The following is a 14,200-nucleotide window of genomic DNA, read 5'->3' as shown; positions in this document are numbered from 1 at the left end:
GCACAAGTCCCACGTACTTTACACCAATGACTTATGCATTTATGTCATGGAACAATATAATTTTGATTGTGATTCATTTAGATGACACAGAGAGTCCATTATAAATTTATGGTTCTGTTCACATGCAAATTATGATTATAAGATGTTGATTGAGCTGTATTGAAAAGGGATAACAGGGCTAAAAATCTACAAAAACAAAATAAATAAATGTTAATTGGAGCAGAGGATTAAGAAACCAAAATTGTACTATGACAGCTTTCAGTGTATCTTTATGAGTATTTTAATTCAAGACACAGAGGAATTAATGACATTAGCTGACAGGGGCATTGATTTAAATCAATGGAGGAAAGTTGAAAATTTGTGCCAGACTGGGATTTGAATCTGGGTCTCCTGCTAGAGGCAGATGGGCTGTCCACTGCATCATCCAGACACAGTGGTCATCACAACTGCACAGACTAACACAGCATGCCTCCTGTCAAACCTAAATTCTCAACTTATTCACACACTACTAATGAGCCCTTTGCCCATCATCCTCACTAATCATGGCAGTTTGCTGATTTCCATAAGAGTTCAAGCGTGGTGTGCATCCACACTGAAGTGATTAAATGGTCATCCTTACCTTAGTTGTGTGTGTGGTGTTTTTTCTTTTGGACAACCAACTGAGCACTTCAGTGCTGATGCACACCACCTCAACTCTTGTGGGAATCAGCAAAATGTGTGAGTAATGAAGATAACGGGCAAGGAGCAGAACATCAGTAGTGTGTGGGTAAGTTGAGAATTTGGGCCTGAGGGGACATCTGCTGGATAGTCCATGCAGTTGTGATGACCACTGTGTCTGGATGGTGCACTGGTTAGTGCATCTGCCCAGTAAGCAGGAGACCTGGATTTGAATCCCAGTCTGGCACAAATTTTCAACTTCGCCCTTTGATTTAAATCAATGATTTCCTGGCAGTTAATATAATTAATTCCTTTGTGCCTCATTCATGGCTTCAGGATCAAAATGGTGTCCATTCTTTCATATTTGTCCTAAAGACAAGACATCACATTCATAATGTTTTAATAATTAATAGTAATTAAAAAGTCATCTTTTAAGTAAAACTAGTTACTAGAAACAAGGTCTTTTGACTTCCTGGTTTGACTGAAATACATTAATTGCTTCAAAAGTCCTTTCTAAAAATGTCAAAATGGAATTGATCAGTTTTGTCATGTCAAGTTTTGCAGGATTACAAGATGGAAGGAGCCTCCAATAAAATTTATTATGACATTGTCAATAAGAGGTGGTTCTGACTCCCAATATATGTTGGTAGAGCTATGGTTAATTTCTGAAAAAGAAACTGTATATAAAAACTTTAACCAAACAGAGAAAGGCTGCAGCTTACAAAGCAGTTTACAACTGAAGCAATAAAACTGAACAGAGTGAGTGGTTGTGATCAATCATAAATTTATCAAAGAGTGTGAGCTCAATAGAATTATATCATAGCATACATGATATTCTGACAAACAAATATCATTCAAATATGATTTCTGAATGCCAAACATCCCTCTTATATACAGAATGTAGATGGCCTTACCCTGCCTACCTACCGGTAGTTGTGCTGAAATGTTAATCATTTGCATATCCAAGCATGTAGCACATTTGATGCCAATTTTATGCTTGTTTCATGATGCCTCAAGGATGTTGCAATTTTAATGTACAGCATTGCACAATAAAAAATAGTAATGTGTACAACAACAATAACTATTCAGTAGTAGTAATAAACTTTACACACAGAGGTTACTTTTCCTTTATAGCTGTACATTAATATACATATTGTCACAGTACGTTATAAGTACAAATGATGAAGTAATGGCTTAAATGATTACCTAAAATAAGGAAACAATTAACTGAAGTTTCCAACTTTTTGTGGAACATGAGAACTCCAAATAAAACATTTTATATATTTCCACAAAAGATTCTTCTACAGAATAAAACCAGGAGCCAAATAGGTTCTTCTTTAAATTATCATAAAACAGAATTATACTACTTATTGTATTGTTGATATCATAAGGCAGTGAACCAAATATTTCAGCACCAACATTCTTTACCCATTTAATACAAGCAGTAAGCACTTCAGCTCAGAATGGAGATTATTTTTCCTTCTAAAATTATGGTCATGATACCACCAATATGTTTCATACTGAGTAGCATTAATTATGACAAAAAACATCAAAGCCTATATGTACTGAGATGCTGTACTTGTTATACTAAATTATTTGCAAAAATATGGCACGAGTTTCAGGGAGGAACACGCAAAGTAGGAATCATAAAAGTTACTCCACTTATAATGATTAAAACTTACATCAATATTTTCGTGCCAACGTCAACCAACCCTTAATATTCTATACTACCATCCATAATATTCTAAACTACAATTCTTTCTGTTTTACATAATGTATTTTAGCGTTTAATGTCACAAAACTTCAGTAATTAAAGCAGACTATTTTACTTTCTTGAAAGAACAAACTAAAAAATCCAAGAATTATGTAAAAAAAGTGCAGTACAAAACTCACCTTTTTTCGTAGAGGATACTGGGACAATTCCCAACCAAATGCTTGTTCTTCTTCATTGAAACGATCAATCTGCTCAAGAGCTTTCTGAACACGTGCATCTAAACGTTGGGCTTTCTTCAAATACTTTGGCAGTTTATCAAGTTCTCCAAATGTTTCAAATTCATCTGCTCGTTTGTCATATAACTCTAAGTCCTCTTCAAAAGCTTTAATTTTAGTCTGTGTCATCAACAAAATTATATGAGCATTATTCAGTAATTGCCAATACAAAAAGTTGCTACAGCATGTAATAAAGAAAAAATACCTTAAGGGCCTCTTGGAACTCCAAAGTTTTTTGTTCTACAATAGCACGATGCTCATCAAAAACACTGGGCATGCGCCTAAACCATTCAAATGTAATGGCATTCTGTTCCATTTCCAAAGGTGTGAATGTTGTGTAGTCAACAAGGAAAAGCAAGTAGCGGCATACTTCACGAATTCGTTCCTCCATTTCAAAATCAGTCTGACTTTCCATAACCCGGACCTTTGCAATGTATTCCATCAATTCAGCAGTATTACCAGGTGCTGTCAAAGCTTCATTTGACATTTTTTCATATTCCTCTCCTAACCTACAATTTCAATAACACATTTAGAAAGTTGAAATCCTTGATATACATATCAGAAACCACAAGTACTTCAGAAATCATACTATAAAAAAGGTTGTGATGAATTAATTCTTTCTTAAAGCTTGTAAAATTGTATCTTGTTGGTGCAAAAGTTGTGGTTTGTTTTTGGTTTGATAACCATTTATGTTGTGAACACTGGAGCATAATTCATCCAAAATACATTCAATTCCATTGTCACACACATCTATGTTAGACCAGCCACTCAGTTCTACATTTAAAGTTAGCCACAGTTATGAAGTTCTAGAAATAAACACAAATATGACAACTATCTTATTCATTAAATGAAATTCCTGAAAGAATGTTGAATACAGAAAAGATGAAAGTCAGCAGCTGGAAGATCAGAAGAATATTGATAAACCTGGAATTACATCCAAAATGAGTATTAGTTGTTATAATAGTAGTAACAGTCTGGAATTACCTCCAAAATGAGTATTAGCAGCAGCAGCAGCAGCAGCAGCAGCAGTAGTAGTAGTAGTAGTAGTAGTAGACGAAGAAGAAGAATTTGTTGTTGTTGTTTAAGTCATCAATGGGTTACTTTTACATGGATATTGGACATATCATGGAGTTACAATTTGTCACTGTTGCTGTAGTCTTCAGTCCTAAGACTGGTTTCATGCAGCAGTAAACAACAGTCTATCCTGTACAAGCCTCTTTATCTGTGCATAACCATGGCAACCTATGTCTTTCTGAATCTGCTTGCTTTATTCAAGCACTGATCATCACTGCACATTTTTACATCCCACACCTCCTTCTGTTACCAAGTCAAAGATTCCTTGGAGCCTCAGGATGTGTCCTACCAACCAATCCCTTCTCTTAGTCAACTTACAAAACAAATTTCTTTTTTCCCACATTCAATACACTGTCTCTTCACCAGTTATTCGATCTACCCATCTGATCTCCATTATTCTTCTGTAGCACCACATTTGAAGAGTTTGATTTTCTTTTTGTCTGAACTAATTAGTGTGCACATTTATTTACCATAGCAAGCTACAATCCATACAAAGGCCTCCAGAAAAGAATTGCTAACTTTTAAATTCCTGTTCACTGTTAACAAATTTTTCTTTTTCAGAATCACTTTTCTTTTTATTGCCAGTCTGCATTTGACGTCCTCTCTATATCAGGCACTGTCAGTTATTTCAAAATCTTAAACATGGCTGCAAAATAGCAGCTGTGTAATTCTGAAGAGATTGAAAACTGGTTGGCTGATTTTTCAATCTCTTTACTGTCAGTTATTTTGCTGCCCAAATATCATCCACATCATCTGATTTAACTTGACTGGATAAAGTTCCCATTGTTTTACATTTATTGATGTTCATCTTTTAACCTCTTTTCAAGAAATTATCCGTTCTATCCAACTGGTCTTCCAAGTTCTTTGCACCCAAAGTCATCAGCAAATCTCAGAGTTTATATTTCTTCAATTACTTTCACAAATTTCTGCTTGGTATCCTTAATTGTTTCTTCAGTGTACAGCTTAATCTTTCAGAGCACAATCAAATTCTTCTCACAGTATCATCTCTCCCATCTCATCTTCATCTACCTCCCCTTCTCTTTCTATAAAGTTGTCTTCAAATTTGTTTCTCTTGCATAGGCTCTCTATGTATTCCTTCCACCTTTCAGCCTTCCTTTCCCTGCTTGCCATCCATTCTCTTTTCTCTAAAGACCTCTTTAACTATTCAATAGGCAGCATCTATAATTCCCATAGTCATGGGTGCTTCTACAGCCTCACATTTCTTGTCTACTTTGTCATTTTGCACTTATTGCCAATCTAATTTTTTATACATTCAAATTCTTTTTTGTCTGAATATTTAAATTTCCTTCTTTAGTCAGATACAGTTAGTATCTCTTGTGTACAGAGTGCGGGCATGCTCTTGTGGAGAATGATGAATCATGATGAGTTAGAAGCCACTCAAAAGCTTATAATCCCTTTATTACATATAGCAAAGGTTTGTAGTAAGACTCAGTTCATTTCTTTGCTTAGTGTGGCCCACAAATGGCCCTATCTTGTGTAGGGCTGTTGCAGCAGACTGACATGGTCTGCTGAGAGTGGAACACAATCCTGTGCAGCTGCGGCGAGTGAAGGGCAAAGACATCCAGGCAGTGAATGCCAGATCAGTGGCTGTCTGGTGAGTGCCCCAGTGTCTCAGCAGCTAGGGCGGCTACAGTTTGACCATTGCCCATTAGATTTCAGTTGGACCCCTCGGCCCATGGTCCTGACAGGATGACCGCAGGACAGTGCTGATCTCACTATGGAGGCCAACACTATGACAGTTAACTACTCAATGATTTGCTGCTTCAGTGCACGGCGAGCCTAGCCAGACAGCCAGTATTTGTTTGTAGTAAAACAAGTTTGTTAGGGTGTGTGGCTGTATAGATGTCAAATATGCCAAGTGTCAAAGTGTCTCTGGTTATGGTTACTGTCTGGGCATTGTTCAGAAGAAGAACGGTGATGCCTGGTGAGCACTCTGGTGCAATGTTGGGTTAGTGTATTGCCATAAGTTATCTGCTTTACAGCATCAAGCCTCTCTACATAGGATGATGTCATTACACACTTCTCCTCTTTAAAGAACTCAACCCATCGAATTCTCCCTGTTGCTGAATCTGGAACTTGTTAATTCCTTATAGTTCACTGTGGACACATCTTGTCTGTCTAGAGCTCACAACATCTATCAGAGTTCATATGCGACACTTTAACAGTTAAAGGCTCCTGATAACAATCAAACTTGTTTGTCAGTTCACTGTTTTATACCCATGGGTTTGCCAAACAAGCACACAGATATAACAATACAGTTTGTCAAATTTAACCTCACTTTTGAAGCAGCTGTCATACTGCATTTATCAAGTGATTAAGTAATATTGACACTAGTGGGGGTGACTACAAATGCAAATAAAGCATTTCTTGCATTGATGGTTCAAATGGCTCTGAGCACTATGGGACTCAACATCTTAGGTCATCAGTCCCCTAGAACTTAGAACTACTTAAACCTAACTAACCTAAGGACAGCACACAACACCCAGCCATCACGAGGCAGAGAAAATCCCTGACCCCGCCGGGAATCGAACCCGGGAACCCGGGCGTGGGAAGCGAGAACGCTACCGCACGACCACGAGATGCGGGCTCTTGCATTGACTTTAGCACTATGTGTAAAGAAGATAAAGAAAATAATGTGCTGGTCCAGGGAATGGCTGAAACTGAGAGGTAAATATACCAATGAAAATCTACTAAAGGAGATATTGCATTCAGACTGTGATGATTACAACAACTTTCTCCAAATGGACAGCTAAACTTTTAATTTACTTCACACTCACATTGAAAAAAAAAAGATGTGAACATTTATTCTCTCCTACTTGGTCCACTAATGAAAGTTCATTAAAATACCACTATGTGAGGACATATACATTGTCCACGAATGAATTGCGAGTTTTGATTTATTTCATTTAATTGCATTCTTGATTGTATGTTGTGTGTAAAATATTCAGTTTCTTCTTAATGTCTTCCTACATAATATATGGCTGAGAAACATGCAACACCTCTAGCATTTTGGTAACTGCCAGTACTCTTTTGTTTTTATCCTCGATTACAGTTTGCAAGACTGTGGAAACTCATAAGTCAGTGAATAAATTGCCATTAAAATTCTTTCTCACAGGAAGTGCACGTCAAAATGTTAAAACAAACGATAGCCACCATTTTGTCACATCAGTCATCAATCAAAATTTAGTTGCAAACTACAAAATAATTTGACAAAATTAACGAAACTGAAGAAATTGTTTGATTAGTTACAGATGCCTTAAGAGAACTACACATACATATGACATCTTTGAAAGGCTTCAAAGGTTCCAGGGTTCCAGTCACTGCCTGTCCCTGAAAACTAACACTAGTCATGAGACCAAATACCAGAGATGTGTTATCACACTTTCACTACACATGCCTACGTTCCCTTTTGTGGTTCATTCACCTGCAGCACTCTCCAAGCTATGATATGAATGTGTGGTGTCTGTTCTTTCAGAACATCCTAAAGAACAGACACCACACAGAATCCTCAGCTGTTATACATTATATGTAAATTGAAGGTGGAGAGGGGAAGAAAGGAAAGGAGAGGGATCGCTGCTGTCAGCTGTATTGGGACATTACGCGGAATCGGCGGCGATGAGGGAAAATGTGTACCAGACTGAGATTTGAACCAGGGATCTCCTGCTTGCCGGGCGGGTCCAATAACCACTACGCCACTTGGGACACAATGTTATCGCAACTGTACGGACTACCTCAGCTCACCTCATAGTCAATACACACTCCCATTGAGCGCCACCTATCCGTAGCCCCTGTCCATTTCCTCCATATTTGCTCTTTCAAGATTCCTACAGGAGGTCGGACATGTTTGTGCATCTGCACTGAAGGAGGTGAATTCATTGCCCAGCTAGGCCTATCAAGTTGTATGAATGTGAGCTGTCTGTTCTTTCGGACATGTCCTAAAGAACAGATACCATGCAGAACCGCAGCTGTTATACATTATATATAAACTGAAGGTGGAGAGGGGAAGAAAGGAAAGGAAAGGGGAGGGATCACTGCTGTCAGCTGCACTGGAACATTATGCGGAATCAGCAGCGATGGGTGAAAATGTGTACCGGATTAGGATTCAAACCCGGGATTGTCCTGCTTACTAGGTATGCGGTAAACATTGCGCCATCGATGATACAGTGTTATCACAACTGTTCTTAGGACTGGTCTCAGCACGTTCTGTTCTTAGGAGGAGCAATCATCGCAAAATAAATGAGTTAGTGTCTGTGTCTGTATGGGTTAAAGCAGCTCTTAATTGCAGCAAGATTAAAGTTGCTATATCGGCTCATCTCACGACCCATCCACACTCCCAGTGAGTGCCACCCATCCACAGCAACTGTTAATTTCCTCCACATTCACTCTTGCAAGATTCCCACAGGAGGTCAGATGTGTTTGTGCATCTGCACTGAAGGAGGTAGATTCATTACCCAGCTAGGCCTATCAAGTTATATGAATGTGAGCTGTCTGTTCTTTAAGACATGTCCTAAAGAACAGATACCATGCAGAACCGCAGCTGTTATACATTATATGTAAACTGAAGGTGGAGAGGGGAAGAAAAGAAAGGAAAGGGGAGGGATTACTGTTGTCAGCTGCACTAAGACATTATGCGGAATTTGCAGCAATGGGTGAAAATGTGTACCGGACTGGGATTCAAACCTGAGATGTCCTGCTTACTAGGCAGGTGTGGTAACCACTGTGCCATCGGTGATATAGTGTTATCGCAACTCTTCTTAGGACTGGTCTTAGCTTGTTTTGTTCTTAGAATGAGTAACCATTGCAGAATAAATGAGACAGAGTCTGTGTCTGTGTGTGTTAAAGGAGCTCTTAATTGCAGCAAGATTAAAGTTGCTAGATCAGCTTGTCTCATGACCAATCCACACTCCCAATGAGTGCCACCTATCCACAGCCATCGTTGATTTCCTCCACATTCGCTCTTGCAAGATTCCCACAGGAGGTCAGATGTGTTTGTGCATCTGCACTGAAGAAGGTGGACTCAATGCCGAGTTAGTCCTATCAAATTATATAAATGTGTGGTGTTTGTTTTTTCGGACATGGGCCCACTTTCTGGCATCAAGGCATCAAGTGTCATGGTTTTTCTTTTATCCAGAGGTTTCTACTGGACCTTGTTCTTTATGCCTATTAGACCCTCTGCTGTCATCACTATTTCATCCTTCAAAATCATCCATCCATCTTTTATTGTACTGCTTTCCTCCATTTCAGTCCTTCATTGCCTAATGCAATTTTTGAAACCTCTTGTTGTTTCAATTTATCAAGGTTTTTCGTTTTTGGATATTATTATTATTATTATTATTTATTTGTCAGATTCTGCAAAACCAAATAATCAAGAGCTACTGGGTCATGGAGTGAGTCAGAACATAGTTTACAGAATGGTGATTTGGAAATTTATAAACAAAGAATTAATAAAACATGAAAAAATGAGAAATCATGAATAAATAACACATTACAGAGAAATGTTCTCAACTACTGTGAGTAGCTTCTGTGCAGAATAGAATTTGTGTGCTGCAGGGCAAGGTTTCAACTTGGATTTGAATACTTAGGGTATATCATGCAGTTTTTTCAGTTCTGAAAATTAAACATTCTGAATAGTGCACCCTTTCAGTGCAATGCTTAAGGAAAAGTTGTCCAAGTTCCCTGAATGAATGTTGCAGTTTCTTCTGAATAAGTCAACACTGTCAACAACAATAAATCCCAAGATGTAATATATGTACAATTAGAATCAGGAGGCACCTGAACAACAACCTACATGAAGTTCATGAACTGACACCACAGATCAATCTGACTGCCCATTTTCAGGCTAAGAATATCCTCAATGAGTGCACACCATAGTACCATACAGAACACCATAAAAGATAGTAGAATGAAACTCAGCATCGCAAATAAATCTTTGTGTTTCAGTGTCAAAGCCACTGGAAATCATTCTTAAGGTTCTAATGGTTTCGGTGACAAGAGAAGCAGTGCAAACTTGATTGCAAACTTCACACTTCTCTTACTACAGTTGACTTACTTGCAATGTTTAGCCAATCCTTTTATCTCGATATGCGGCTGTGTCGATCTCCATAACTTCTCCTCTGAAGAAATAATGCTGGTTAGAGGAACCAAAAGATTACTATCTCTCTCACTTGAAATAACTCGGTACTCTCATACTTTCAGTTCAGCTCAGGTGGATTTTCCTTTCCACAAGTTTCATATAAGCACACAAACTCTTGCAAGTCAACTACACCGATACCCATTAAATACAATTAAATATAATCACAATTGCATGGTTTAACAACCAAATAATTTATAGACGTCCCATGCGTCCTGCTTCGTTCAGAGCTAAGACATGAAGTAAGTTAAAAGTCTATAGTAAAATGTTCGTTTTTCTTTTTTCAACAATCACATTCACTAACACACAAAGAATAACATTTAATTACTCCGTGTCCTCTCACACAGCGTCTGTGGCTCTTGCGGCAAACACTTATCGGTGTCCTTTGGCTGCCCGCTTATCGTCTTCTCATTACAAACTTCCAATGTGCACACAGAAACTGGCAGCACAGTAGATACGTTTCCACTCTCTTACTTACTTTTAAAATATTGAGTGATGAAGACAGTGGAAGTTCGAGTGTCTCTAGAATTTACACCGAAATTCTCGAGTCACTACATATCCCTCCCCTTAGCTCGAACACGCGATATTTTATACATATTCATTATGTACTTTAATATCTCACATAACTCTAATTTACATTTTAATCAGTATACATTTATTTTTGCAATCATGTCCTTAATATCTAGCTCTTCTTTGAAATGATAATTAAATAGACACCCTAGCTGCAAGCAGGCGTTGATACACTTCATTGGGGACATGTTGAAAATGTGTGCCCCGACCGGGACTCGAACCCGGGATCTCCTGCTTACATGGCAGACGCTCTATCCATCTGAGCCACCGTGGGCACAGAGGATAGTGCGTCTGCAGGGACTTACCCCTTGCACGCTCCCCGTGAGATCCACATTCCAAACATGTCCACAACACTACATTCATAGTGCGCCTAATAGATGTTTGCCCATCATACTCATTACTCGTGGCAGATTAATCTACCAAGTCCCGTACGAGTTCGGGCATAGCGTGTGCGTTCGCACAAGAAGGTCAAAGGCCGGGAACTCATATTTTTTTAACTATATATATGACGGTAGTATCTGTTCCTGAAAGAACAGTTACCGTTGATGACCATGCAGCTTTGCTAGAAATGAAATGATAATTAAATAGACACCCTAGCTGCAAGCAGGACGTCCCGGGTTCGAGTCCCGGTCGGGGCACACATTTTCAACATGTCCCCAATGAAGTGTATCAACACCTGCTTGCAGCTAGGGTGTCTATTGAGTGGCAAATGGGGAAGAATCAGTCACACTTGTTTGCAAGGGTCATTTGGGAGGTGTGGTGTGTGTTCTGTGTTAGTCATGTTTGTATTTACACTACCCACCCCTCCAAAAAGATATAAACTCTCCCCTATACATCACATTTCATAAAATGTAAAAAAAACATTCTGCATTACATAAAAAATTATGTATCATATTATCACAATTATGTAATTATTCATACAAAATCATATTTTCTATGAATCTAATATTCTTTGCAGTTTATTAATCTGCACCCAGTTTTGCATAGACCAACTACACTCATGCTCATAAATTAAGGATAATTGCAGACTGTAAGTCCACAGTATTGGTGATAAGTTGAGAAAACTGTCCTGAAACACAAGTGCTATGAAACGCAACTGTTTCCTTCACATGTACTCCAACATCAATATGGGATATGATCACCATGCACATATACACAGGCCACACAATGGGTTGGCATACTCTCAATCAGGTGGTCGAGCAACTGCTGGGGTATAGCCTCCCATTCTTGCATCAGTGCCTGTCGGAGCTCCTGAAATACCCTAGGGGTTTGAAGATGTGCAGCAATACGTCGACCTAGAGGATCCCAGATGTTCTCGATGGGGTTTAAGTCTGGAGAACAGGCAGGCCACTCCATTCGCCTGATATCTTCTGTTTCAAGTTACTGCTCCACGATGGCAGCTCGGTGGGGCCGTGCATTATCATCCATCAGGAGGAAGGCGATACCCACTGCACCCCTGAAAAGGCGGACATACTGGTGCAAAATGACATCCCCATATACCTGACCTGTTGCAGTTCCTCTGTCAAAGACATGCAGGGGTGTACGTGCAGCAATCACAGTCCCACCCCACACCATCAAACCGTGACCTCCATACAGGTCCCTTTCAAGGACATTAAGGGGTTGGTATCTGGTTCCTGGTACATGCCAGATGAAAACCCAGTGAAAATCACAGTTCAGACTATACCTGGACTCGTCTGTGAACATAACCTGGGAGCACTGTTCCAATGACCTTGTACTGTGTTCTTGACACCAGGCTTTACAGGCTCTCTTGTGACCAGGGGTCAGTGGAATGTACCTTGCAGGTCTCTGGGTGAATGAAACATGTCTGTTCAGTCATCTGTAAACTTTGTGTCTGGAGACAACTGTTCCAATGGCTGCAGTAAGGTCCTGAGCAAGTCTACCTGCAGTACTCCAAGGCCGTCTGCGGGCAATGATGCTGAGATATTGGTCTTCTTGTGGTGTTGTACACTGTGGACGTCTCGTACTGTAGCGCCTGGACACATTTCCTGTCTGCTGGAATCGTTGCCATAATCTTGAAATCACACTTTGTGGCACACGGAGGGCCCATGCTACGACCTGCTGTGTTTGACCAGCCTCCAGTTGCCCTAGTATTCTATCCCTCATAACATCATCAATACGTGTTCTTTGAGCCATTTTCAACACACAGTCACCATTAGCATGTCTGAAAACGTCTGCACGCTTACACCATACTCTGACACGCACCAACACACCTCAGCGTAAGTGGACTAGTGCCAGCACCACCGTACAGCAATCGCATGTCAAATGCACTGCATGGTCATACCCCGAGGTGATTTAAACCCGCAAACTGCCCACCAGACCATTGTTTCACCATGTAGTAGCATTATCCTTAATTTATAAGCATGAGTTTGGATAAGAGATTACTTTCAAAGAACAGCTTAGGCAAAAATAAGACCTAACTATATGTGGATGGTGGAAGAGACTGGCTGACTAGGCGAAAATAAGACCTAACTATATGTGGAGAGCATCGGCTGTTGTCGGCATTACAATCGAGACCACCACTGATTACAGCGGAGTGTGACGGCAACTTAACAGGCACAATCCTCTAACAACTGCGCACGACTTCTCCTAATGGTGGATGATAGGATAGTATAAGAAGTAGAGTGATAGCATAAGAAGTAGGGGGATAATGTAAGAAGTTGGGGGAATTCGGTGCAGGAAAATTTTATTGCAGAAGAAACACCGAAAATAACTAGGGATCCGACAGTCGTCACTCTGCCCATTAACACAGAACGTTAACATCCCTGGGAGATATACAACTTTATATCCTTAACATTGTATTTTCCTTTTTCTGATCCTGTTATAGGATTTACTAAAAATAAGGCTTTGGTATGTATTACCGCTTGCACTCAGTAAGGTCCTTCATACTTTTGGAAAAATTTATGTGTCGTCTTCTTCAGGGCAGAGCTTTGAGGATGCCCGTTTTACGAGAACTACGTCATCGACCTTGTACTGAGGTCTGATAGCCTTCTCATTACGTCTACTCACTCGTTGTTGTGCCTTGTCAACTAGATTCTTTGAGACTATTTCCTGTTTAAGTTGGTAATCATCAGTAGGTTGTTCAGGCCAAATGAAACATTTAATAAGAGGATCCCCTATAAAAGGTTTGCCTATTACTTCTAAAGGTGTTAATCCGGTTGATAAATGTGGTAGTTCATTCAAAGTCTTTGATCTTCATTGCCCATAATGTATGTTTTTCATGGCATAAGGTGCGGGATTATTTCCAAATTTCTTCCATTACTCAGTCACATGTTTTTGAAGACGGGTTATAGTTCGATATTAATACTTGACGAATATCCTCCCATGCCAGAAATTCTTTAAATTTATTACTGACAAATTGTGGCCCATTATCGGTGAGAAATCATTTTGGTTTGCCTACCTCGAGAAAGTATTGTTGCAGACAGTGTATCACGGTCGGTGTGTTTGATTTCTTAATAGGATACAACTTAACATACTTCAACCAACACTCTATGAGGATAAAAATGTATGACACTTCTCCCTTTCCTTCCGGAAGTGGACCAAAGAAATCTGCTGCTGTAAGATCATGTAATGTCTTAGGGATCATTGGATACATTTTGTATTTAATATGGGTGTTACTCTCTTTCACCTTCTGACAGATTTCACAAGTCCTAATTAAAGATGCTACCTAATGTCCTAGCTTCTTAAAACAATAGAAATTATTAATATGAGCTATACATTTCTTTATCCTGAAATGTCCAT

The 14,200-nt window shown here is 39.4% G+C and overlaps 1 protein-coding gene and 1 non-coding gene across 2 annotated transcripts in view; both read right to left on the bottom strand.

The window, feature by feature from the left end:
* The window catches only part of LOC126237376 (dynein axonemal heavy chain 7), a 1,033,797-nt gene that overhangs the window by 774,769 nt on the left and 244,828 nt on the right, over positions 1-14,200 (bottom strand). Inside the window, exons 8-9 of the mRNA XM_049947460.1 lie at positions 2,852-3,155; positions 2,551-2,766 (exon numbers count right to left, since the gene is read on the bottom strand). Coding sequence (XP_049803417.1) covers positions 2,551-2,766; positions 2,852-3,155 — 520 coding nt within the window. The remainder of the gene's footprint in view (positions 1-2,550; positions 2,767-2,851; positions 3,156-14,200) is intronic.
* Positions 10,642-10,716, bottom strand: Trnat-ugu (transfer RNA threonine (anticodon UGU)). The gene has a single exon. It is a non-coding gene; the product is annotated as a tRNA-Thr (tRNA).

This window comes from Schistocerca nitens, chromosome 2 (assembly GCF_023898315.1).
Source record: "Schistocerca nitens isolate TAMUIC-IGC-003100 chromosome 2, iqSchNite1.1, whole genome shotgun sequence".
NCBI classification, from domain to species: Eukaryota; Metazoa; Arthropoda; class Insecta; order Orthoptera; family Acrididae; genus Schistocerca; species Schistocerca nitens.
The sequence above is the reverse complement of the archived record's forward strand: the minus strand, read 5'-3'. Positions and strand labels throughout refer to the sequence as shown.